We start from the raw sequence: 26,003 nt of genomic DNA, 5'->3' as shown, positions 1-26,003 counted from the left end.
TGGAGTTTTTCTGCCAGAAACTAGCGTGAAAGAAAGCAGTTTTCATAACAGTAGAATCATTCAGTGGGCATTTTGCAAAAACAAGCCACCCAAACAGGTTTTACGGTAGAGGAATGCTTACTGTTGTAATGCGTTTCTGCAAATATGTTAAAAAAAAATTGTAAATGTTATGCTGGTACAAGTGTTTATAACTGTACTTTCTCATAAAAAATGCACCAGTTTACTGATATCAGTTTCTAATCCTGTCTTGTTGAGCTGGCACAGAAATTATTGTAGATGCAACCCTAAACCTAGATGGTGACTTTCATGCTTTGGACCATCTGAACAAATAAGGATGGTGCTTACAAGCAGAGATGGGCCAAATCCTACAAACATGAGTTGGGCCACCTCCACTTGGCAGGTGTACATGGGACCATGCCTTGACTATGTCAATCCCCTTACTACCAGCAAGTGCCAAGAACTCACCCTGAGGATGGAAGCAGCTCTGTATAGAGCTGGCCATTAGCAATTATCTGTGAAAATATGTGCCTGTTATGCATTGGGGGCAGATCAGTCTCATCCCACTGTGAAGAAAGCAGTGACCAGCTCTTCGTGATGGCATTTCCAGCTGATTTATAGAAGTCTCCTCATTCAGTGAAAGGCTGGTGGCCATTCTGTGGGAGCCAAGTGGGCAGTATAAATAGGAAACAGCTCTCTCGTCCTGTCCCCCATGGGTAAAGGCATTGCTCTGTAACCTATTCTTTGTCCTTCTTCTCGTCCTGTATTCTGCAGAGGCGCAGAGATTTCCTCCAGTGGATGCTCGACTCCCGCGACTCAGCTGACTCCCTGGCAGCCGGGTGTTTTGATGTCATCAGTCCATGTGCTGCTTCCAGACAGAACGAGGCACCTCTTGCTGGCTGGGCCCCATCTGGAAAGGCTCAGAAGACGTTAACAGAGGATGAGATCGCAGGCCAAGCTTTCCTGTTCCTGATCGCTGGGTACGAGACCACCACTAGCACACTGTCTTTTGCCACCTACTTGCTAGCCACCAACCCAGAGTGCCAGGAGAAGGTGCTTCAGGAGGTCGATGAGTTCTCAGCAAAACATGTAAGTACGATCTGCTGGTGTTGAGCTTCATGCAGGGAGCCAGGCAGTGTGAATGTCATCGTGCCACTGTGGCACCTGCATGACCCCTATTTGTCTCAGTTATGTATGCGTATAATTAACATTTTATTAAGATTTTTCAGCCAAAAATTCAAAATTAATTTATATCATTTAGGTTTTTTTGGAAACTGTTAAATAATGTCACTTTACAGCAACTGAAGAGATGGCCCAGAAACTTTGTGTCATAGTGAAAGCTTAACTTTTACAAAATATTTTATAGTATTGAAATAAAATAGCTGTCACCTGACTAAAACTACACAATTCTGTTTTTTCCTCTTGTCCAGATACTTTCATTGTTTTTGTGGTCAATTTATTTTATTTAATTTGTAAGGATATGAACAACATTCTTGCAAATCATAAACTGCTAAGTTTTTCTTTAAATGTTCATACTTTTTTTTTCAGCAGAAGAATATATGTGTGTGCATAAAAAAAAAAAAAATCACAATATCTAATTCTTTTATACTGTGTTCAAATTACTTCTTCTTCACTGTCTGTATTTACCAAAGGCATTTATGTTTCCTAGATAACAATGCAGCAGCCATTCTTCCACCCTACACTCTCTGCACAAGTTGTTAGTTATGAGAATTCAGATCTAGGGTCTTTCTCTTTTCATGAACGCTTTTATAATGGATCACAAGGCTAACAGGAATAAAATGACACCAGGCATGGCTGTCTTGCAGGATTTTAGCTGCTGGATTTGCATGCTGAAAGCCTTAACCGTACAGTTATGGGAGTTTCATAGTTTTTATGCATTCTATCCTCTGTGTTGTACTTACAGAACACGAAGAGAGTTGTATAATTTTCTGCTTTGCTGGTAATAGAAAATTCTCGACTATGCAAAGTGTGCCCATTCAAAAGCTACCATTTCCCTCCTTTTGCTTGTGCAAACATAAAAGCCAGGATTTGTGTACACAGAAAATGTCATCTTTTGTCTTGCATGACAAGGTTCTGAGTATAGTGATTCCCCGCCTATATTGCTTTTGCTCCGAGGGTGCAGATGGATGACAGCAGCGGAGGTTAGGACTGCGCAATCTGATCCACAGAGTTTTTTCTCAGTGCATGCTGTATTACACCTCTGGTGTGAGTTAACTCAATACAATTGGAACCGTTGATGTGTTATGTTCTAACCTATAGGGTTTAGGCTATTAGCTAAACAACACTCCAGCTGGAGCGTATTTACTTGTTTCATTCAAATACAGCAGACCTAATTATGCCCTCGTGTCTGGTTAGTTCAATGGACTTCCTTAAGGCCTGCAAAGATGTGAAGGTGCAACTTGGCCTGGAGTATGTGCAGTTTACTGGTTAATACTGGTGGCAGAGTTGCACATAGAAACCCCTATTATGCATCCCCAAGGAAAATACGGTCCATCTCCTCACCAGTTCCTGAAAACTGACAGCCCAAGAAACCAAAGTGAAATTGCTGGTAGAGGTATCCGATATGATAGGTACGTGATGTCATTCATATCTGTCTGTAGATGGGGATATGAATTAGTAAACTTTTCCATGTAAGTGCACAGAAAGCTGACTGCAAGTAGTCATTAACTGTCCAATTGCTTCCAGACATTTCGCATAGGGAGACCATGTGTATGGCTATGCCTACGTTAACAAGTAGTGTGCTCTCGTAGACACAGGTTCGTCATCTAGCACAGTTGGTACTGAGGACTGTTGGGTGCACAGTGTACACACCTCAGGAGTTTATTTGAGGCTAGTTCGAGTCTGTGCCTGTGCACCAAATTCCCCTTAGGGAATTGGACCAGTCTGCCTGTGTAGTTCCAGTTAAAGGAGCCCTTGCTGTGTACTTGGAGACTGGAGTGTGAACCAGGGCAAGAGACTTGCATGTGAGTGTGCTCCTGATCCAAGCTAGAGAACTAAACGGACCCTGTGCTGTATATGGTCTGAGCTGTCACTCACTATTAGTAGTATTTCAATAATAATCCAATTCAACTGCATAATGCTTGACTCTTGGTTCTCGTAACAGGAATATTTTGCTAATAATTCCAGCTTTTGCAGTATCTAGGAGCTGTTGTGGAGCTAGGGACACTCATGACAGAGAAGTTAAAACTTGGTGTAGAGAGATGGCATTCAAATTAAATTAATGTTTTTTGCAGATCAGCACTGTATGTGGTCCGTGTGGTGCCTCAACCCAAACTCGTGGCCCCATCCCAAACCGTGCTGTCCCATGTGATATATTGATTGGAAATACCTTTCAAATCACTTCCCCATACATTACTAGTTTTCAGGTTTAGTTTTAGATGATGCATATATGTCTGTATGGCCAAGGAGAAGAGGGAGAGAAGGATAACTATTCATCTTCTGTCCTTGATACCAGGAAATTCATAGATCTAGTCTGTGCACCCCCCATCCTTCAGAAGATTTCCTATTATAAACAGTTATGATTTGAGGGGACGCAATGTACTGCTCAAGGAGCCCATCCCAGAATAAGGAAAAGGATGCAGCAGTTCGGTACCCTTTGTGACTGTAATTAACTACTTTTAACCTAGAAAATAAGATCTATGCGAATGGCTTGCAAGTTACGGGAGCAGAAGCTATTTTAAAACTGGGAATATATAGATGCTATGTTCAGTTGTCATGCAAGGGAGAAGGGAGGGGGCATAGCAGATACAGGCTCACAGTTAGCTATCAAGTCAGTTGCCAAGAAATTTGATTAGATTATTGCTTGTGCTCAGCACATCAGCTTTGCTCTTATCAAGGTCCTTTGCAATTTTCAGAAAGGAAGGGCTTTAGAAGGCCAAAACATGGAGAATAGTACAGTCAGGTTGTTTTGACAGGTGATGGTGGCCTGGTTTGATTTGCAGATATGCCAGTGTTAAACACGGTACCCTCTTCAGCCAAATTTATACTCAGGTAATTATAACTACAAAATGCTGCCCACCACATCCCCTTTCCTTCCTCCAACCATTTCAGTTGCCTCAAGCAGCATGTTTTATTGCCCTAATCTGTGGTGTAGAGCTGTGGTCTGATTTTACAGCAGCTGCTGTGTATCATCCCAGAGATGGCTGTACATTGGTGGTGGACAGAGTGATTTATACACTCATTTACTGAAGTTTATAAAGACATGTGAGAACCATCTGAGAAAAGGTGCTATAAATGACAGGTGCAGTTCCAGGTTTTTTAAGTCAAAAACTTAAAGCACAGTGACCTTGTGATTGCCAGTAAGGAGAGCAGAGTCAGTCTGTCTGGGCATACAGCAGTATTTTGGGGCTCTGGGTGTTGTACTTGAGGTGACCCCTGAGTTTGCTCTGGTACTCATCTATCTTGCTTGCACAGCGGTTACCTCAGCAGAATGGGACAGTATGAAGGGGAAGGAGAACGCCGAGGCAATGCCGTGTTACAGATCCCTGTGCTAGCTTGGCGCAAGCTGCTGCGGTGTGGTGCAGAAATATGAGGTTAGGTGCTGGAAGTAGTCTGGCCCCAGTGCTGTGCTGGGAGTCAGGAGCCCAAAGGAGAGGCAGGTCCAACCAGCCATGTTGTGCTGCTGTGTTGTGGTGGCCAAGTTTGTCTCAGAGCTGTCTTGGGAGACCTCTCTGCCTCTCTCCACCACACTGCCTGAATAACACTGTGGAGATGGCACTTCCAGACAAGTGTCCTCAGAAAACAGTGCCTGGAGCAAGTCATGGGTTGTCACCTCTTTTTTTACCTCCCAGGACCTTCCTCATCTATTCGCTAAAGGACTTCCCAGGTCTTCTCTTGGCTAATAGCTCAGCGCAGAGGCTTGATGATGTCTCTTTCCCTGAAAGTGAGAAGAGGCATTTCAGAGTCTGGCAAACAGGAAAAACCTCTCTCCTGGGTTATTGTAGAGGGCATGACACACACAGTTATTGCTCTCCTCATCTCTGTCTGGATCTTTGGGGTGTAGGGAAAGCAGCTTTTCATCATCTCTGGGGAAGCAGAGAGAGAGGGTACCGAGTGGTGACTACCGTTACCACACACTGCATCTTCCCATTCTTCCTGTCAATCCCAGTGTCTGCTCCAGCTGCCCTGGGAAAGACAAGTTTGAGCATAACGCCTCTAACAGACAAATGGAAATTAAAATTGTAGAGACTATGACCCTCTTCGTGAATCCCTTGGGGGTGTAGTATGTGCCCTGTGAAGGGCCATCCACTGAAAATAAGATGCACCTATTTGCTGCAAGCTTGTTGCTGGGTGTGCAGCTTGCTTTGATACCGTGAAGACAAAATAAGCAAGATGAAAAGCAAGTTAAATATGAGCTAGTGGGGGCAGGATGCCTATAGCTATGTGTATATAAAAGAATATTACTTTCTGCATAAGACCACAGGTCTGTTTCCAGGACAGCAGAGAGGGGTCAGGTCTTCAGAAGGTTGTAAACTGGCACAACATGTTTGGTATTAGTACAGATATGATAATACACATCAGTTGAGAAGCTAGCCTGGTATATACCAGTAAAAGAGGATTGGGGAGGGGGAAGAAAAGTTGCTATTTCAAGACCAGATTATTTTTACAGGGTTTGTGGCTAACCATCCCTAAACTGTTAGAGGCTATACAGTTGTGAAAGAGATGTTTTTATCCACATTAAGTGCGTGAGAAGGAATACACCCATCGTCTTCACCCTCTCCATTTCAGTCAAAAATGATTCCTGTGCAGAGTTGTTAAAGAGCCCTTCAGAAGACATGTATTTATGAATGATTTTTGTACTTGTGACTGATTATTTTGTTGTAAAAGCAAGTTGATTTTTGTGTGTGTGTGTGCTCAGCAAAAGTGTAGCAAGCCTGCAGCACGCATTTGTTCTGAGCAGATGGACACTTGCTTCTGAGCCCCACTGCAGTCTAAGTGGCTCTGTGTGTTTTGTCCTAAGCTGCAGGGCATGAAAAATTGCTGCATCTCCCATCCTGGGGGTTCCCTTAATATGAGGTCTCTCTTTCTTACCTCTCTTTCCACCATTTTAGCCTTTAAATGTCTCCCTCCCTTCTGCTTCCTCCCTCCCTTCTCCTTCCTCGCAAGCCCGAGTCATTCACAATTACAATTTTTTTGTTGTTGCTTTACTGGACTGCACAGTTTTAGACAGGAAGAGTAGTGGCACAAAATAGATTGCAAAAACATAGGTGATCAAGTTAACTTCTTATGAGAAGTTACTTGTTGCCCCTAGGTGAAATGTGGCGATGTACGCACTCCTGATCCATTGCAAAGTAAACCGATCAGGTTAAACAAATGAAATTAGGTCATTTTCTTGAGGGAGGGAAAATAGGTATGCTTTGGGGCAGCTAAGGAGAGCAAAAGAGGTACAAGAATGGACTGCTCTGCCTCCATGTAATAAAGAAATACATTGAATGTGCTGACCATAGAGAAATCTGGAGCAAGGAGCACCCTGAATTCTAATCTCAGCTTCAGGAATCATTTGCTGCACATTCTCAGTAATAGGCATCCGTGTCTTGCATTAACACATGGGAAGGCTTGGTACTTACAAGTTTTGGTTTTCTAGCTCATATCTACATAAACCTCTCATTACTTAAAGTACCAGAAGAAAAAAGTTGCATGAAAGGCCTAGTGCTAGTTACAGAACCTGAGGCGTGTTGCTGCACTGATACGCAAGGCTGCCGGGGCTCTGTGCTAGCCAGAAGAGGTCTGGAGAAGGACAAAGTAGGAACTCACTCCTCCTTGTGTCTAGGAAAACTTTCAGGACCCCTGGCAAAAATGAAGGAGAACACAGGAGTCAGGAGTAGTAAATAAAAATAAATAGATGAAAGGGCAGCTATTACTGTAAAACATTCATTGGAGACTGCAAGACTAACTGGGTGTTCCATTCTATTTTTAAAGTGCCATGTACAGCTCTTGCTTATCACTGCTTGATACGATACTTAGAAACATCAGTGTGGAGATGAATGAAGAGCAGGATAAGCCTCAGCATGTCTCTACTCCTCCAATTTCCTATCCACACAAAGCACTAGCCTAACTATTCCATGCTGTTGTGGCTTATCAACATGTTCACCACTGGCTAGAGCCCATGAAGTTTAAAGAAATGTCAGAGTCCTGCCATACTCTCTCGCTATTTAAATGGAGATTTGGAGGTTTTTCTTTAATGGAAAGAAATCTTCCTGTTCCTATAAATATTTGCTTTTGTATTGCTCTAGGGCCCAGGAATATTTTCAATATGACTAATTGAAAATGTTGACCAGACTATGTTTCAACTCTGTTCCTTCATGTCAATAATATTGAATGATGACAGCCCAAAGTTGTTGCAAGTCATAATTTCATTTATGAAAAAGTACAGTTTAATTCCATTTTAACTGCTGTGTGTGGTCAGTTGTGAATGGGACAGGTTGACTGGACTGATATGTAAACTCCTCCTTAATGATTTATGACTTTGGAGCTGTAATTTATCAAAGATACTAGATGTGGCACTTGCTCATCTGGGGTAACTTGGCACATCATCATTGATGTGAGTGGAGTCATACTATTTTACACTGGCTTATGATTCTGTCCTTTGCATTGAAGAGCTCCTTCATTGATATCTCTGCAGTCTAACGGAGATGTCTTATTGTATAGAGATTTTGCCATTTCAGAATTTTCTCTTCCCATAGAATTCCCAGAGAGCAGTGAGAGGTAGGACCATTTTTGTGGTGTCTCTGTGCCTGACCGACTACTTCAGATTTTTAAGCTGTTTATGCAGAGAATCTCCTTGGTAGCACAGACTGGTTTCTCTGAGCATTAGTGAAAATGAGAGGTGAAAGTCAGAGAGATGGCACTGTCAGGGAATTACCACAGCAATTTGCATGAGTTTGGTGCCTTTCATGCAGTATCTCAAGGCACTATGCTCTCAGAAGCTTGCAACTACAGAGACTAAGCTTCACTAAGCAAATACTGCTGACGGTGGAGGCTTGCATTTATCAAGGGAGACTGAATTGTAAATAGTTTGCAGAAAAAAGTCCACAGAAGAGCATCACTGTTACACATGCACACACACACACACACAAAACATACAAAACCAGTAAGCACAAGCAATATTGTATGGTGTTGCTGTTTATTCTGTTGAAGGAAATGACCCTCTTTGTTTTCTTTTTTTTTGTTTGAGAAGGTGTTGCAGAGCCTCATGTCATTCACGTGTCAGCTGTCAGCAATCAGTTTTGTTGTTAACAAATAAAAAGATGCATTTAAACATGTGGAGACTGAGGTGTTAGGTTATATTTCTGCAGTTCTTCACACAATTACTCAGTGTCCGAAATCAGTTAATTATCTTTGTCTCATGGTGCTTCTATACATACAGGTTGAAGTTAAGAGAAGACAATAAGCCCTTCCCTGCATTTCCCCCCTTCTCTTAGTATCTAGAAGCTACTGATTTGAATGCAGCCTTTGGACTCAAGATCCAAGTCACTTTTCTTGGGCAGAGGTCATTTTTATTCCTAATTCTTCCCAACTTTCAACCACTTAAGGACCTCTGAGACTGGGGGCTTTGGTCTCTTTACTGACTTGTGTCTCTGCTGTATAAGGGGAGGTGGCCTGAGAAAGCTCTTGAGCCCAAGCCCGCCTCATGTTTGCCCACTTTGCCGCAAGCCTGTTCCTAGTCTCAAACATTGAAGGGAAGCACCTAGGGGAAAAACTTGGGCTCCGTTTGCTCACTGTGCAAGCCTTAGTAGGTATCGCTATGCATGGGTTGCCTTCTGTCCCAGACAACCTCACAGCACCAGCCAGAGGAGTTGTCCTGGAGGCCTTTCTGGAAGATGCCCATTGCTTGCTCCCACTTTACAGAAGCTGGGATTTGTAGGCAGCCACAGTCATCCTTTGGTGAAAGTGTGGGCAAGCAGGAAGAGCGTGACCAGCCAAGAGTCCCACAAGGGCAACTCTTTTTGCCTACCATATAATTGTAGTTGTGACACTGTCTTTGCTCTCCACAGGTACCTCTTAAAAAGATAAGCACTTCCTGGAGAGTCGGGTTATTTTTAATACGGAAAGGGTTGAATCAATCAGTTGGTAAGTCCAGGTGTCTCTTAGGAATGCTTTGGCTTTGCTTTTTTGGAAAGTCTACTGTTAGCTTATAGGAATACAGTCAATGTCTTAAACCCCAGTGGTATCTTGGCATTGTCCCCCTCCCTTGACTTTTCCAAGAACCCTACCAAAAAGATAACCTGGGTATGAAAAAAAATTATTTGTTTTCCAGGGAAATCCTTTTGACAGCTGAGAACTGATATTCTATGTGGCCTGGACTGAGATGTTGTTGAGATGATTAATGTGCCCATGTTTCAAGGAACTTGTTGTTGTTGCTGTTGACATTGGCGGGTTCATTTACACCTCTTCACCAAAGTTTAAAAAACCAAAACCACAAAAAACCCCTTTTATTTTTCCATTTGTTCAGTTCAAGCTTATCAGCCTCTTGCCCATGAAGACTAATTTATCTTTTGCTTGCAATGTCACATGTTGCTCAGTGACTCTGCCTTATTGCTATTCTTGAGCAAAACTGAGTCTCAGGTAATGTATGCTAGGCAGATACTAATTTTCACCCCTGAATTTTCCTGGTATTTTGCCATCCTCATAATAATTGACCTGCTACCACTGCTACAGGGTTCATGTTAAAGAATAATTTTTTCTGGTGACATGGAACATTTAATGGTGAAGATGTTAATAATACAGCACTTTAAATGCGATTAGACAGATTTGTTTAAAGAGGAAGTAAAGGGAAAGATGCATCTGCCCCATCTTTATTCCTTCCCTCCATCTGAGGCTTTTATGGAGGAAAGAGCATATTTGCTTTTAATCTAAGGAAAAATATCACTGCTAAGAAACTGGCTACAGTTTTCTTCAGGATTCGTATCTCAAGTACTCCTGCGTACCACTCCGGACATCATATGGCAATCAACATGCTTCCCCCAGGGACATAGAAAACCAAATCCATACCGATATCACTATTTAATCAATGCTAACTACCAGTATCAGTGTTAAATTTTAGCTACAGATAGGTAACATTATTTGCCGGGAGGAGCACTATTCCAGGTAGAATTGGTAGATCAAATTTTGCACTGGGCAGTTAAGCCTTGCAGAAGTAAGGAGGTAAGAAACCACAGCAAATAGCACACACCCCCCCCCTCCAACTTTGGGAGGGACATACTCTCACCCGTCTTGCCAGAGGAGTTATGTATGGCAGGAAGAGAGGTGCACATGGCATGACTTCTAAGGAATGGGGATGCCCTTTGTGGGTATGAGTGCCTGATCTTCAGTGGCAGTCTGTCTAGCACTCAGGATTTTTATTCTGTGTGAAGTAGGGGTCAAGTCCGGAAAGATATTATACTAATATGTTTTTTTGCATGGAAGTTAGGCGCCAAAAGGTTTCCGTAAACTGTGTGCAGCTGCATTGTAAATACCTAGCAATGAAAGGGAGGACAGCCAGCCATAGGCACAACCTCAGATGCAAGAAATCAGAGAAACCAAACCATCTGGCCCTGAAAAAACTTACAAATGAGAGAGGGTGGCCTTGGACATCTGTGTCAGGACCCCACACTGTGTCTCAGCATTAGCAGCCAATTACATTTATCAGGCAGGAACTTGTCTCCTGGGGAATATTAAACACTAAACTAAACAAAGAAGCATTTTCAAGCTTGATGTTAGTTAGCATCCATTTGGAATGAGATCCCTCCATGTCACCAGATGGACAGGCAGATTCTTCAGGGGATGAAGACGTTGGTCTGCTGTGGGGATTGCCACTGACCTGTCTACTACTGAGATGCCTTCTTAATAAAATCATGCTTTAATTGCACTTTCCCAGCTCAGGACAATAGTGACTCTTGAGCTTTGTATCACAACAAGTATCACTTTCTTGGTAAGGTCTTTTCATGGGCAGAGGAAGAAAAGGAGAGGTATTGGGAAACAGCTCATAAAACAAAAATGACCATCAAGTCATGTGTGTGTGCACATGCCTGCATATGAGAGAGAGGAGGAGGGGGAGAATGAATCATGGCTGAAGAAAAGGTCTTTCATCTGAAAGTTCAACAGAGATTCCTGAATTGCACATATTATATGCATAAGGTGCGAAAGCTGAGCTGAGGAGAACACATGCCTAATTTGTTAAGAAACAGCAAATTCCCAGCAGCAAGCAAGAAGAAATTAAACTTGTATTCAACATATTCATAGCTTAAAAATGATCTTAGCTTGTATGAATGTGAGGTCAAAATGGAATTTTTCCTCCAGGTATGTACATAAATTAGGTAGCATTAATAGGAAGTAACCAGTCCATTTATTTGTCAATAAGCATTCAAAGTGAAGGCTGAATGAGCCTGTGCCAGAAGGAATGGAAACTAGTTTGCATTTCATGATTATGTAAAGCAGTTCTTGGTAGAATGAACTTCTTGTGACCTCCTCCCCCCTCCTTTTCCTCCTTTTTTTTTTTTTTCCCCCCCCTTCTCTACCACCCTGGCAGCACATATGTATTTAAATAATTTCCAGTTCTAACAATGTGCTTGTGTGTTACTTTTAATCAGCGTGAGATGGCTTTTGTATTGTTTGTCCTGCTTCATCTTACACTTCCCTTTTACTAAGGAAAGAAAGAAAAAGTGGTCTTTCTGGGTGTGCCCTTGCTCTAGAAATGTAGTGGCCTTCCAGTGATATGAGTGAACGTTTCCTTACTTAACAAGATAGCAAGACTGGTGCAGAGGGAGTAGTCAGTAAAACACAAAGAAAAGTCGGAAACGCATGTTATTTGACTGTTCCATTTCACACCAGCTAATAGATTTTGCTGTCTCCAGAGAAGTGGATGATACCAATTTGTCACCAGTATTGCCAACTAATTTGATGTCTGGTTTTCAAAAGACAGGTTGCGGTTCTTTTCCAAAATCAGATCTTTTAAAGCAACCAAAAAACTCATACCTCAGTGTAACCAGTCATGTTTTGAATGTTTTGGTCAGGGCCCCAAAATGCTTTGTGTGGAAGTGGGCTTGTCAGAAGTGGAGTTTCGCTGCTGTAGCGGCTGCTGAGATAGGCATTCAGGGCCTCGATCAGGGGAGACTAGGAACTTTTATACACTAGAAGTGTCAATAGCTTGTATGGACTGGACTGTTGGTTTCTAGCCAACAGTCTAGTTGGATTTATTATTTAGTGGATAAATAGGTGCTTGAATGAAGACTCATTTAATAACTGGTACCAAGTTCTGAGGTTTCCTTAGTCAGGTCTCGGATGTAATGAGATTGAAAACTCAACTACGTTCTCAGTCCTGGGAATTATCTTTCCTGGCTGTCACTGAGGCATAACACATTAAGGCACGTTGTGCAAGCAGAACAATTAATTCTTTAGTACTGTTGACTCAATACTTTCCACCTGTATGAAATCTGTGCTTTCAGAATTCAACAAAATATTCATATGCTTTTATATGTAAAACATGTTGATTTTACATGCATCTTAAAAATTGAATTTCAGAAAAGTTTCTGTTGATAAGTGGGGGAAAAAATAAATAATTTTTTTTATTTATTTATTTTTAATGCTTATTCACACCTTTAGGTCAAAAGAAGGAATTGTTTTGACTTTTTTGGTGCAATAGAAATTTTGAATTAACTTTAATATCTTTCTCAATACTCCTAGTTAGATTTCAAATTTAAAGGAGAAAATTGAGAAGTGAAAAAGTCCTGAACATTGGGCAATCATCCACAGCCCCTTGCTGCTGTTGTTGATCTAAATGAAGGAACAAGGAAATAACAAGATGTCAGAAAGTCATTGTCTTGCTTTTTGGAATTTGTTTTCAAGATGTGTCAAGTTCATATGCACTCAGGATATGATATGAAGAAGATTTTGTGCAGTCAGGAATGAAGATTTAGTAGCCTGATAAGTAGAGAGCCTTACAGATAATTTCAGGGTGTTAATCTAACCTTGCTGTGCCTTTAATTTTTTGGCGTTCTGGAGAATGTAAAAAAACAAAAGCTGACTGTTTTAATACCATAGAGTAGTCATGGAGAAAAAATTTCTTCCAGCAGTGTAGCTTTTAAATAAATTATTACTTTCTCTTTCCATGATGGGGAAAAATAACTGTAAGATGGATTTAAAGGGAAGTGAATTTACTAAGTGTCCTGCATCTTTCTCTCTCACTAATTAGTAACAGTCAAACGCTCTTGTTCTGCAGACAGTGACTACAAAGAAAAGGATAAAGAACTTGGGAAAGACTCTAGAGCTGAAATAATTAGGCCATTTATCATTTAGGGTAATTGGACTTGCGCAAAGCAGCATTATTTACCACAGGTTTCCGTTTCTTCTAACAGGGTGTGAAAAATACAGCTACATTGATTGGGAAATGCTCTTAGTGCTTTTTCCAATATGCATTGTGCCAGGGACGTTCAGTTCAAAGTGTGGTGTTCCTCCCAGTGATTTCTTTTCCCTCAGTGATCTTCAGAAGCAGCCTTCAGCTTCTAAAACCTCAAACCAAAATTAGATTAAAGTGCCCAATATGGGGTCAGAAATGGGAGGGAAAGAGAGGGGGTTTCCACCAGGGAATTTTCACTTAACAAATGAAAGCCTTTGCTTTGTTTCAAAGGAAAAATTGCCAAGTGGAGGCACATCTTAATCACATCGGTAGCCAGCTGAGATGTTTATGCTAATTTCCAAAGGTATGTAAGTATAGGAATCAGGGGGTCCAAAACTCCTGCCTCTGTGATGTGAAAAACACAAGCGTTTAGGCACCGCCGGCAGATAGCTCTGATGTTTTTTCAGCGCAAGGGGAGAGGGGGAGTAGTCACGGTGGGTTTACTTGAATTTCACCTCACAGTTTGCCAGCAGTATGAATGCCCCTTCACCCAAAGGTGAGTTTTTCCATCGTTTTTCCAAGGAGGAGGGCCCAGCTACCCCTTTGCGGTTTGTCAAATTATGGCAATATATGGCTCTCCCAGCTTGTGCCGTTGCCCTCCGCTCTTGAAGATTATGTCTTCACAAGCAGCTTTACTTCTGATGGACGGTCCGGAAGCGTTCAAACTCCCTGGGTTTCACCACCAAAGTCTCTGGTATGGTGGCCCCACGGCTGACTTTCTGCCAGACGGCAGGGGTGGCCCAGCGTACCACATCCCGCTCCAGCATACGTGGCTTTGCGCTGCCGGCACTTTGTGGTGCTGGCACCCCCGTGCTCAGATACATGTCCCCAGGCTTTGGGGTGAGGAAATCAAGTAGTGGGAAAAATTGTTATTTAAAAGTGATCTTGCTTTACCTGCCTGGTAGAAATCAGCCAGCGGAGATCCCTGCTGCGAGGAGAAGTGGCAAGGAGTAAGGTGATGTTTAAAAGCATTTTAATCCCTGCCTGTGAGAAACTCACAGATACGCACCGCCGGGCTGTCATAGGTGGGTGCCACAGAAGTGCTTTTAAATGGCACAGCTTGACACCAGTTGCATGCATGTCTTCAGATAGTGTCATAGGTTGTGGGTTTTTCCCCCCACAGCTTGTTATTTTAAAACATTTGTATGTGTTTGATACCTTCTTTAATAAGAAAGTCCTGACTACCGGCAATTTCCTATGGAGCTAAAAGGAGCAAGAAGTAGTAGGTGGTTACCTAAAGTACTGCCTGTTGCCTGAGCAAGCTTGATATGAGGTAAAATGCACAATTTGGATGCAAACTGGGAGTGCCTGATCCCTCACCAAAGGAGTGTGTGAGCTCCAGTACTGAAAGGCATACCTCTGCGGATGTGGCCGCATTGGCAACCGAGAAAAATTCCAACATTTGCCCGTTTTTGTGCCATATCATAATTTGTTGCCTCTTTACATTGATTACCTGTGTTGAGCAGAGCAACCAGCTGAAATTTCAGGCTCTTTGGGTTGTTTGGCTTAGAGCTAGGATCCAAATACCTTTGAAGTGACCCTACTTACTTACAAGGAATGTGCAAACTCTCTTTTTGCCCAGCCCGGCAGGACTTGAGCAGCAGGACATGGCTCCTGCGCTCACAGCTCCATTGGAGCAGCGTGGATGGTGGCAGTCCCTCGCCAAGCTGGGTTTGCCACACTTTTGAAACCGTGACTGGTGCTTCCTCGTCCCCCCGCTTTGTTTTCCTTTTCTGATCCTTTTCTTTCTTTCCTGAACACACAGGTCTGTGCAGAGAACTATTGGGAGAAACAGCTCTGCCCACAGGTGCCGCGCGCATGACCTCGCGTGTCGTTTTGCATTGCGACGGTTGCCTGTGCGACTTTGCACTGGGGCTTGTAGTCTTCTTTACTTGGTTCCGTAACGGAGCTGATCTGTTTCTTATGTGTATCCAGAGACATGAGTGGTTGCTTTACCTATAGGTTTCAACAACGTTTGACCCGAAGGGTACCTGTCAGGCAAATAACTTTCTTTTCTTCAGGTTTGGTACTCCACAGCTTCAGCATGGCAGACTTGTGCCAGTGGGAGCAAGATACCTAAAGTATTTAGAAAATATATGGTTACTTTATCACTTTTCATATGATAACACCCAAATGATTCATAAATACTAACCTCTAAATGTACCCACAAGGCTTGTAATATTAATGATCCTGTTTTTTCAGGGTGAGGCACAGAGATTTTAAAAGTTTTGGCATGGGAAATAAAGAACACATCAAGCAGTATTTGCATGTTCTGGTTAACTTATATCCCACAAGGAATCCTTTGTAAAATCATTTGGTGTTCTCCCTGTGGGTTTAAGTGAAAATACAGTCATTTTCATCAGAGATCCGAATCATTGAAGTCAGTAAGTCTACTGATGTGCACAAATTTAAGGATGTGCATGCATCACCCTATGCAAGGATAGAAATGCAAATTGTGTTTTTGCCAGTGTTTTGAGTAGTCCCTACAAAGCACACTCCTTTCCATTCTGCAGCGGAAAAAAAGAGATATTGTCTATGAAATTCATTAAACCACAGATTTTAAGTTTAGGAGTTTGTTACTGTGCAGTCTAATGTTGTGTACAACCAAGGGCATAGGACTTCACTGAATTAATTCTATTTAAATTAGTATATTTGTTTAAAACAACCCCTCCCAGTTGTTTTAATTAGGTGGCATAAAATGTCTTTCCTGACTTTGAAAATGAAGGACCCAAAGAAGAACAAGCAAACAAAATGCTTTCGTAATCTTTTTAATTATCCTTGTTCCATTGTTGCAAGTTCTGCTGTTCTAGAATTGTTGGGCAAAACTGTCTTTAACATGTTGTCTTTATAGGATTGTGGAACCTTCCACATTTTGCATTAATTAAACATATAAATCCTACAAACTGTATCCAGGGTAACTGCAAACCAAGAGCCTGATTCTCAGTTTACATTTATGCCCTCTTTCACCGCTCCTGTAATGGGAATGGACTGTCAAGGTGCGTGTACATCATCCTCATGCTTTATCTGCAGCTGTATTATCATCACCCCATTCCTGCGTGATGCTATCTTGTTAACACATAAACAAGCGCTGGCAACTGCAGTAGGGCCTGTTTATGGTGCCATAGCAGGACCTCAGTGCAACTGAGAATCAGGCTCCAAAGACACATCTCTTGTTCTTACAATTCAGTTATTTAAAGGAAAGGAGCACAAAGCAAAACCAGTAATTTAGAAAATGATAAGAGAAAGAAAAGACAAAACATGACACACTCCATTAAGTTTTCTTTCTTTATTAGTGGGAAGAAAATGGATGTTTTTGTCATGCTGTGTACTGACTTTGATATAAGTGTAGCCCAAGCAAAATAATAGATTTTGCTATAAATGTTAAAGATGGAGTGGAAACAATTTTTTTAATTCTTTTTTGTTCACACTACCTTCTTTTATATTCTCTGTTGAACTGAAGTAGGAACCTTGATATAGGAATGCAGATAATTTGATTACATTTTTGATCTTACCAGAGAATAAGTTCAGCATGTAGAGTAGTCACAGAGATGCCTGTCACTTAGGAAATCTGCAAAGACTTGACCCAGAGCCTCAGGAGGGTGTTGCTTTGGTTCAGACCCTAAGTGAGATCAGTGCTGTGCTTTTATAATCAAGAGGCTGCTGTTGTTGGGCTCAGGGTTACAGTTCTACACTCAGCCCCAAAGGATGAGCTGCTCTGCTGTAAATTGGGCTGGTACTGAGAGGGAGTGAGAGACGCAGTAAACACGCAGAGTAGCAGTAAATGACAAGAGGATATGATATGTAACATTAACCAGGCTCAGTGTTTGCTTAGGTTGTAGAATGGTCTTTTAAATCAATCTTTTATTATCAGTGGAGCCTTAGCAGCACACTTAAATGGAGAGCAATGCAAGGACACAGAGCCTTGGTGCAAAGTGAACACCCTGCTTTCTCTCCTAGCTGTGATTTTACAAGAAAAACCATAGGTAGATGCAGGTCATAACATTCAGATGTGAACTTTTTCCATGTTTGGCAGCATTTGGACTTGGGCTCTGATTTCATCCTCATTCCTGCTGTAAGGTTTAATCTCACCACCAGTCCCGACATCATGTGTAAATAGGGCTGGGAAAGTCACTCAAGGAGTCATCCTGCTTCTGCCCTAACTTTTCTGGCAACAGTAAATTTACCATGATTTTGTTTAATCTCTTCCAATAGTTAATAATCGTTCTCCTAAATAAAGATTAGGGTTTTTCTCAGTTTTTAATTTATTGCCTTCAGATTCCCCTGAACTTCGGTCATTCTTTGACTGCTGTACAAAAGACCCTTTGTATGGGAAAGGTATTTTCTCTTCACTGTGCTACTATAATCGTAAAGTGCAGTGATATCACCTGCTAGTGTTTTCTTGTATTAAAACTGTAAGTTCCTAAAATGATTTCTTTTATAATTCTTTTTCATTTTTAAAAGTTGAACAGTACGTGTGCCTGTTTTCAGAGGTTCACCGATGTTTTTTAACATCCTTTAGAAAATGTGGATATTTGAATTGGATAGAGTATTTTCAAAGCAATCTCCACCAGTGTGAAATACTACCAAGCAAAAACAGACCTGGTTTTGCTCAGTGCACCCCTGTTTCAAGTGTTGTAGTTGTTGGAGTTAAGTGTTTCCAAGTGTTGTTAGATCTTTTTGTCAATATATTATTTTCCTGTTTCTATAGTTCTATAAATACACAAAGAGAAATTAGATGGAAAGTGTTGTCACAAGTTGGGGGTTTAGGTTTTTCTTTTGTAGGAAAACAATGTTACCAAATCTCTTAATTACCACCAAGTCAAAACTAATTGCTGGAATGATTGCTTGAAACTGAATTGAAATCGGAATACTCTCTTTTATATTTTTAGCATTTCAGGTTAAGGAAGTAATAATTTTAATGCCACTAATGCTCAGACTTTGCAGAGGAATGTAATAGCCATGGGACACTTGCTGTGTATAGGCAGATATGGAAATTCTAAGCAGTGCATTGGCAAATGCCACCAAGTCCTCATGTGAATCTTTATGCATCTAAATATATGTACACTTATATATCCTTCAGCACTGGACTATGCTATGGGTTGGTAATTATAGACCGGGTCATTCTTGGCAGTAGTTTTTTTTGAAAAGGTTTTGGGAGAGCTTTCTTTTCCGAGCCAGCGACGAGGAGCAAGGGTTTAATTTCAGTGCGTTATCCAAGGGGTGCAACTCTTCAGTGGTGCAGTATGCCTCGTCTCCTGGTCCAGCTCTGCGTTTCTGCCAGCAACTCAGTAATCGAACCAAGCTATGGGATTTTAACCTCTTCATTTCTGGACTGCAAGAGGCAAACAGGGAATCAAATGAGCCCGCATTCCCAACTGGAGCTAGGATGTTCCTCCACTGCGCTAAGAGATACTAGGCTGAATGCTGGTCCATCCGGTGAACACTAGAGGTGTTAAGTGGAGCGATTTGGGTTTGCTGCGGGAAGGAAAGCTGTAGGAAATGGATTTATATTGTTCTTCAGGGTGAAGTAGGAAACAGATCTTGAAGTTAAAAATCCCGCAGGGCTTCTGGTTGTATTCTGTCTGGATTCAGAGCAGGGAGGAGCAGATCTGCCAAAGGAACACGCGGAGTTGTAATGTGCAGTTAAACCCACAGCACTGGTAGGAGTGGACAATCGCTAGTTAAAGCTAGTTAATTATTTAAGAAAAAAATTATGAAGTATAAAATATTCAAACTGCTTGTGCTTGATGCATGCTATTGCCACAAAGGCACACACACCTGGGTTTTAAATACTCACCTGTTTATTAAATTTTTTAAAAGCAAAGATATTTTATTACTAATGGATGAATAATATTATTTGTGAAATATTAATAATAAAAAAAATATGGGGGAGAAACTTTGCTATTTGTTTCTTCCAAAGGGATATATGCCTGCTTTCTTTAAAACGAAAATCATTTACAACGTTTCTTAGCTCTCTTGGAAATGAATAACTTACTAAGTGTTGTGATAATTGTGCAGAGAACCCGTTACGCTAACACAGTGTAGCTACAAACTGACTGGGAAATTGGTGCCTTGAGCCTGAAATTACATGTTGCAGTTACCAGGCGTCATTTCAGATTAGCTGTACCTGTCTCCTGGGCAGCTCATCGGGAGCCGCACTGGTGAGTCAGAGACTACCGTTTTCTTCTCTTAGAATCTGGCCTGGCATAGAGGGCTTAACTTAGAAACAAAGACGAAATAAAAATCAGGCTGTGCTGAGCTGTTAAGCCCAAAGACAGGGTCTGCTAGAGAAGCAGTTTGTTGGAAACCTCAGCAAAAAATAAAACCTGCTTCTTGCAAAAGCGTGGAGGTGGTGTTCAGCAGCTTACACACCCAGTGACAACTCTCAAGTACCTGGCACTCGCCTGAACTTGCTGTCGACATCTGTACACCTGCTCTTAGCAGGCAGAAGGCAACATTTCTCCAACTGTATCTAAAAATGGCATTTCTCACAAAAAAAGAAAAAAAAAAAAAGAAAGGCTGTTAGTCGCAGTATCTTTGCCAAACTCCATTTCCATGTTGGCTGCTTAAAGATCCATCTGCAGCGTCGATCACCTGACACCAGTTCGCTTCCTGTCCTAAATTGCTGAAAAATCCCGGCACATAAAATGCTGGTTGCCCTCACTACAAGAAGGATATTGAGGTGCTGGACCGTGTCCAGAGAAGGGCAACGAAGCTGGTGAGGGGTCTGGAGCACAAGTCTTATGAGGAGCGGCTGAGGGAACTGGGGTTGTTCAGTCTGGAGAAGAGGAGGCTGAGGGGAGCCTCCTCTTATCGCTCTCTACAACTACCTGAAAGGGGGTTGTGGTGAGGTGGGTGTTGGTCTCTTCTTCCAAGTAACTAGCGATAGGACAAGAGGAAATGGCCTCAAGTTGCGCCAGGGGAGGTTTAGACTAGATATTAGGAAGAATTTCTTCACCGAGAGGGTGGTCAAGCATTGGACCAGGCTGCCCAGGGAGGTGGTGGAGTCACCATCACTGGAAGTGTTCAAAAAATGTGTAGACGTGGTTTAGTGGGCATGGTGGTGTTGGGTTAACAGTTGGACTTGATGATCTTGAAGGTTTTTTCCAACCTCAACGATTCTGTGATTCTGTGAATCCCTGACCTTCTCCCTCCCCACATCTGTTCTGTCTGCTCTTGGCTCACCTTCCTATGGCCTGCCCTTCTGGGTCTCCGCAATAAAGCTGAGTTGGGTGAGACCTCCAGACCTGGCCCCACAGACATCAAAACTGGAGCTTTCCAGCTTCTCTGCTTGCAATGCCATGTATACTTGTATTTCCACAGTTGTGATCTGAAGTCCTGACCCCTAATCTGGGGACCATTGCTGGGTGCGCATGAATGGTTCAAGTCACCTTGGGGAGCAGGACTATCTGTATGTGGGAAAGCACGTTTTGAAAGTGCACTGAGATCCTTCAGGGTATAAGTTTTATAAATGACAGATAAATCCCGACTGCCTGATGGCAGGCACTAGAGTGGAACATTTTGTCATCAGTACTTATTATGTCAAGATTCTTAATTAGTTTCACTGATAATTTTGTCGCACTTGAATGTTTCAAATGATTAAATATTTCAGTGCTTGTTTGGTGGAAAGTTTCTCTGTTGCGTGCAGCAGGACATAATACTAAGCTCTAGATAGTTGGTGGAGAAGCGATGTTCACTGTCCCTTTTGCAGCCCCTTCTGGGAGCTGCTGTCTGAGCACTGAGGTTGGTTCTCATCACGGCTGGTTGCAGAACACTGAGGTGGCTGATGTATCAGAAGGGGAGGTGGTGAAAAACCTTAGTTTTCCCTCTCAGCTTTGAATACAGTGGTTTTCCTCCACTGTCTAGTCCACCATTCAGGTGTCCCAGCTGAATGCACAGGTGTCGTTTGCCGATTCCTGCAGAGAAAGGTATTTCAGCTAGATCGGTTTCCCAGATTTAAAGAGTTATACCTGGAGGAGGCTGCCTGCAGTTTTCTTTCCCTCTCCTTCACACTGGTGCTGAGGGCAGCGGGTTCCCATGATGTGGCTGCAGATCAGTGAGTCTCCATTTTGCGTCTAACGTGCACGTCTTTGACTCCTGCCCACCCTCCTGGACAGGGTGAGATGGGCTTCCAGCATCTGCCGGGGCCCAGGCGGCCGCTTGTGCAGTGCGTGCACACACGCACGCCAGGCCACAGAGCACAGGGCCCATTTTAATCCCTTGAAACACAAACAATAGTTCATGTCCAAGCTAAACCCCGTCCTGAATTACACGGATTTTCACCGCAACACATGGTATGTCTAGATGATGTAAAAGGGAAAAAAACAACAACAGCAGAACCCCTTAAAATGCCACTTCTCATAACTATTTACTTACACTGTAGGCCTGAATGCAGATTGTCTGATGTAAATTGATGGTACAAATTCCCTGCTTGCTTCAGCAGAGAATTTGGCTCTGTGCCTTGAGAGATGTAAGAAGAGAATGCTTTAGACCCATGGTTAGGAGACGCAGCACATTCATATCATTGCTTTAATCATATTACTTTTTTTCCTCTTTTTTTTTTTTTTTTGACCAAGTTGAGGGTTTTTTTTCTGAGCCCTGTTCCTTGAATGTTCCCCATAGGTGGAATGTAATTAAACTCCACTGGCATCTCCCCCTGCTGGGATTTAGACTAGGGACAGATCTTTAGGAAGCATAAAACAAATACTGTGAAAAAAGAAACCTTGTTAGAAGAGTTGCCAGAGAAGCGGCTCTGCTCCATTTACAAGCTGATAGTTTTGAAAATCTGCCCTTTCTCCTTCTGTGAATTGGTTTCTAGAAATTGTTAATTAATCATTTAAACACCGGGAGCAGGGCGGAACCCACAAATCTTTCGCAGCTCTCGCTCTGCTCACAGGCTGAGAGTTCATATGTCAAGAAGTACTTTCTACCTCAAATCCTGGCTTTTGCTTAAAATAATTTAGCGGGGAAGGGTCCGACAGCAATGGCAAGCTGGATGCTCAGGCCCTCAGTGTGCCCATCACCGAGGACGTGGGGCAGCTCTTTCTCCGGCCAGCTCAGAGCCGGTTCCCCTCTGCGTGGCCCGGACGAGCCTCGTGCTACTCCTGTCTGCAAGGGGCAGCTCCCGCAAAGCTGTTCCCATGCTTTACCTCAGCTACCTCCAGCTGCAAAAAAATAAAATGAGACGTGCCTCTCAGTTCTGGGGGTATAAACACAGAATAACCTTGTCATCTCGGGGAGTTACTGTGCTAGAACCGGGAGGAGAGCCTGTCCTCAGGTATTGCTTGACTAATGACTGTCAAAGGCAAAAGTGGAGTGATAATAGTTTTGGATTAGCTCCTAGTGAGCTAGTATCTATATTGCAAAACAAATTATACCATAGCAGGGACTGCCTTTGATGATGATCCTCCTGCCTCGGGATTTAAGGTGCTCTCTTTGGAATCCTGAAAAGACCTAATGCTGGGAATGATGTATTTCTCACCTGCCTGATATGGGACTGCTTCCCCTTTTCTATGTACTATTGCAACAGTGAAATGAGAGTCCTTATCTCTTGGTTGGTGAAGTCTGTTGCTGTGGATGGTGGAGCAGAGCTCTCAGCCCGGTAGAGAAGGGCTTCGTGCTGCTCTTCACAGGGCAGTGACTGCAGTTGCTGAGGCCCAAGGTGGGTGCAACCCCACCTCAGTTGGAAAGTAGGTCGTCTCATAATAGCCCTTTGCTGGGTGGTGATAGGAGAAGCCGTATTAAAAGATTTTTTTAAAACCAGTTGGGGGAAAGCATACAGCATGCAATGCAATGGCTAGGAACATTTATAGCTTGTAGTCTAGTCAAAAACGGGTTTTAGTGGTTTACGTATTAACTCTATTAATTTGCCTTTTTTCCACATCTTTTTACCTATGCCAACTGCTTTAACATCTGAGTGCCGGATGTACGGGTGATTACCACACTGCTGTAGTGTAAAGGGAGTACAGGTCACCGTGAAATCCTTGCTCCTTCCTTCTCCCCTCCATTAAGTGTCCCCTCTTCCACGCTCTGTACTTAACTTCTTGCTCTTCTTTGTGGTGTTGGTCTCCCCATGGCCCCTCGCACACTGCTCCCTGTTTGATGAGGGAGCTTTCTATATGTCACTCATGTCTGGTGTCAGAGTGACCGTGTAGAAACAGGACGTTCCCGTAAGCGTTATGATCTGAAATCACGCTTGCTCCAGAGGCCGCACATAATTTACAAAAATAAGTACCCAAGTTCACTATGGAAAAACCGTCCAGTCTGTGCATCTGTTCACTGCTATTAGGAGTGTTGGTTTTCAAGAGCAATCCATTTTTCTGTGAAGTACCTTACTTTGTTAGACAAACAAGAAAACCCACACTTTTAATCTCCCGAAGCTTTTAATGGCATCACAGGATGCAAGTACTTGAGACACTGATACCTACAGCAGAGAGATGAAATGGCCTTAGCTTCTCCTTACTGTTGGCCTGAAACCAGCAGAAAATAGAGCTGTGCCATTTTAAGAGGATTTTGCCAGCAAGGAAGTTTTCTGTAAGCACTTCAGTTGCATGCACTTGGGCATTACAGGCTATACATGGGAGAGAGGTCTGTGCTTTGAGCGCTCTGAATTTTCTATAGCCATATATTAAATTCAAAACAGCAGTTTAAAGGTTACCTTCATCGGCAGAGACAGGTTAAGGGGTGGACAACGGCGGGGTGGGAATTAGCTGAGGCCCTGCCACCTTGTCGGTGCAGTGTTTTGGGAGCCAGGGAGGCTTCAGCATTAGCTGCCGGAGTACGGCAGGAGAAAGAGCAGCGGCAAGCTGGGGAGCAGGCTGCTCACCTCCCTGTGCAGCCAGAGATAAATTGCTGCAGCAAAATTGCGAGCAGTGTCTTGTAAAGAGAAGGGAGGAGCTGCGCTGGGGGTTGCGGGAGACGAGCTGTTTTGGGGGGTTGTCTGGAGCAGAGTGTGTTAGGGGTGTTCTGACATGTTCCAGCCGCAGCAAAAATATGAAATGGGGGCGAGGAGGCTCGCCCACAGCCAGACATATTATTATATTATAATTGTATTGTAACTAGTTATGGATTATGAATTGTCTTTTCGTGCTTGTGCGATACATATATGGTGTGGGGATGTTTCTGTGCACACTAAGTGACGAAGCTAGTGTTTGTTGCTATGCTTTTGCATCTTCTCTAATGATCGCTGTAAATTTGCCTCTTTCCTTTTTGAACTATGCAGCCAGCACTGTAATAAAATGCTTTTTGTGAAGAGAATATTGAAAAGAAGGGGGAAAAAGAGGGCATGGGTGTGCTTAATAAAAAAAGATTCTCTGCACTATCGCAGGTGCAGTTGATGCTCTTTAGAGCAGTCACTCATCTAGCTCCAAATAAATAGTAATGACTGTTTCCTGTGACTGTGCTGTGAATCATATTCAGTCCATGCAGGGGAGTAGAAAATAAAGCTGCATGCAATCCACACGAGATGATGGCTCTTGTAATATTCAGCAGTTGGGCCTGGTTAGAAGCGTTTCATTATCTCAGAATTAAGAGAGAGCTTCCTGCTGTCACAAAAGCTTGTTTATTCTTCTGCGCCCCCCCCCCCGCCTTCTTTCTTTCTTTAACATCTATCCCCTCTCCCTTTCTCCCATATCTGAAATGTTGGATTAATGTTTTTGAGCAGAACCGCAAGGTCAAATTAGGGACAGTAGCCCTGGAAGTACATTAGTAGTTTATTGCATGGTTTTTGGCTTAATAGGGAGGGTGCCTGGATTTTCTTTTATCTTTTGCCCTCTGCTTCTTTTCTTAACTTATACTGAAAATTTATCAGGAAGAAGCAGAAGAAGCTGAACTTCTCTCCTATTTCTCAGTGAACTTCAGAGCTTTCTTCCTTATCCTTGCTTTGTCCAAAGTTAATCAGCAGGATTCTTTCAGTGAACTCCAGTTGCTGTTACCACTTAAGTCACGACACAGTGGCCCCTAGCAATCGGCTGCTCTGTGGGTGCAGATCAGTTTGTGCATAAGCTAGATGTTAGAGGTCAGCTAGCAAACAGGTAGTAAAACCAGTCAGATTCCCTCCTTGTCTGGAAGGCTGAGACAGAGATTCTTGCCTAGACCCTTAAGGAGGAGGCCAAGAGCCAGAGCCTGCTTTTCAGCCTCCATCATCTCTGCAGAGCGGCAGCGTGACGCAAGTAAACCCATGTGAGGCTCGCGTGAAGCCACATCACAGGCTCTGGTTGTAGCTGGTGGGGAAGGACACATGTAGACGGAAACGTGTCATGTCCCGAGGTCTGAAAAGTCCCTGTGGACTTTTCTTTCCGTGTGGGCTAGGGAAAAAGGGAGCCTAACGTAGCTGCCTTTCTAATATAGGTGCCAAAATAAGATGTGGTGAAGCTGCATGTGCCTTGCTGCTTCAGAGGCTGTGGAGGATGAGACACACACACGTTCCCAAACCCATTGTATGTCCTGTTTAGAATACGTATAGATAATGTGTCCCTCTGTGCTGTGCCTCGCTAGAATCAGGATTGCTGGGGAGTCCCACTTGCATATCAATCACAGTCAGCAGAAGCACACAGCTGGAAAGCTGAAGGACCATATCAAGACAGGTGTGATTCAGGAAGCATCTCATCTCAAG

The 26,003-nt window shown here is 42.9% G+C and overlaps 1 protein-coding gene across 1 annotated transcript in view; it reads left to right on the top strand.

Moving 5' to 3' along the window:
- Nucleotides 1-26,003, top strand: part of TBXAS1 (thromboxane A synthase 1) — a gene marked incomplete at both ends in the record, with an annotated part of 233,929 nt that overhangs the window by 166,757 nt on the left and 41,169 nt on the right. Inside the window, one exon of the mRNA XM_082013978.1 lies at nucleotides 772-1,086. Coding sequence (XP_081870104.1) covers nucleotides 772-1,086 — 315 coding nt within the window. The remainder of the gene's footprint in view (nucleotides 1-771; nucleotides 1,087-26,003) is intronic.

The sequence above is a fragment of the Phaethon aethereus genome, assembly GCF_964289735.1.
Source record: "Phaethon aethereus genome assembly, chromosome: 1".
Classification (NCBI taxonomy): Eukaryota; Metazoa; Chordata; class Aves; order Phaethontiformes; family Phaethontidae; genus Phaethon; species Phaethon aethereus.
This window is presented reverse-complemented; position numbering and strand designations above follow the sequence as displayed.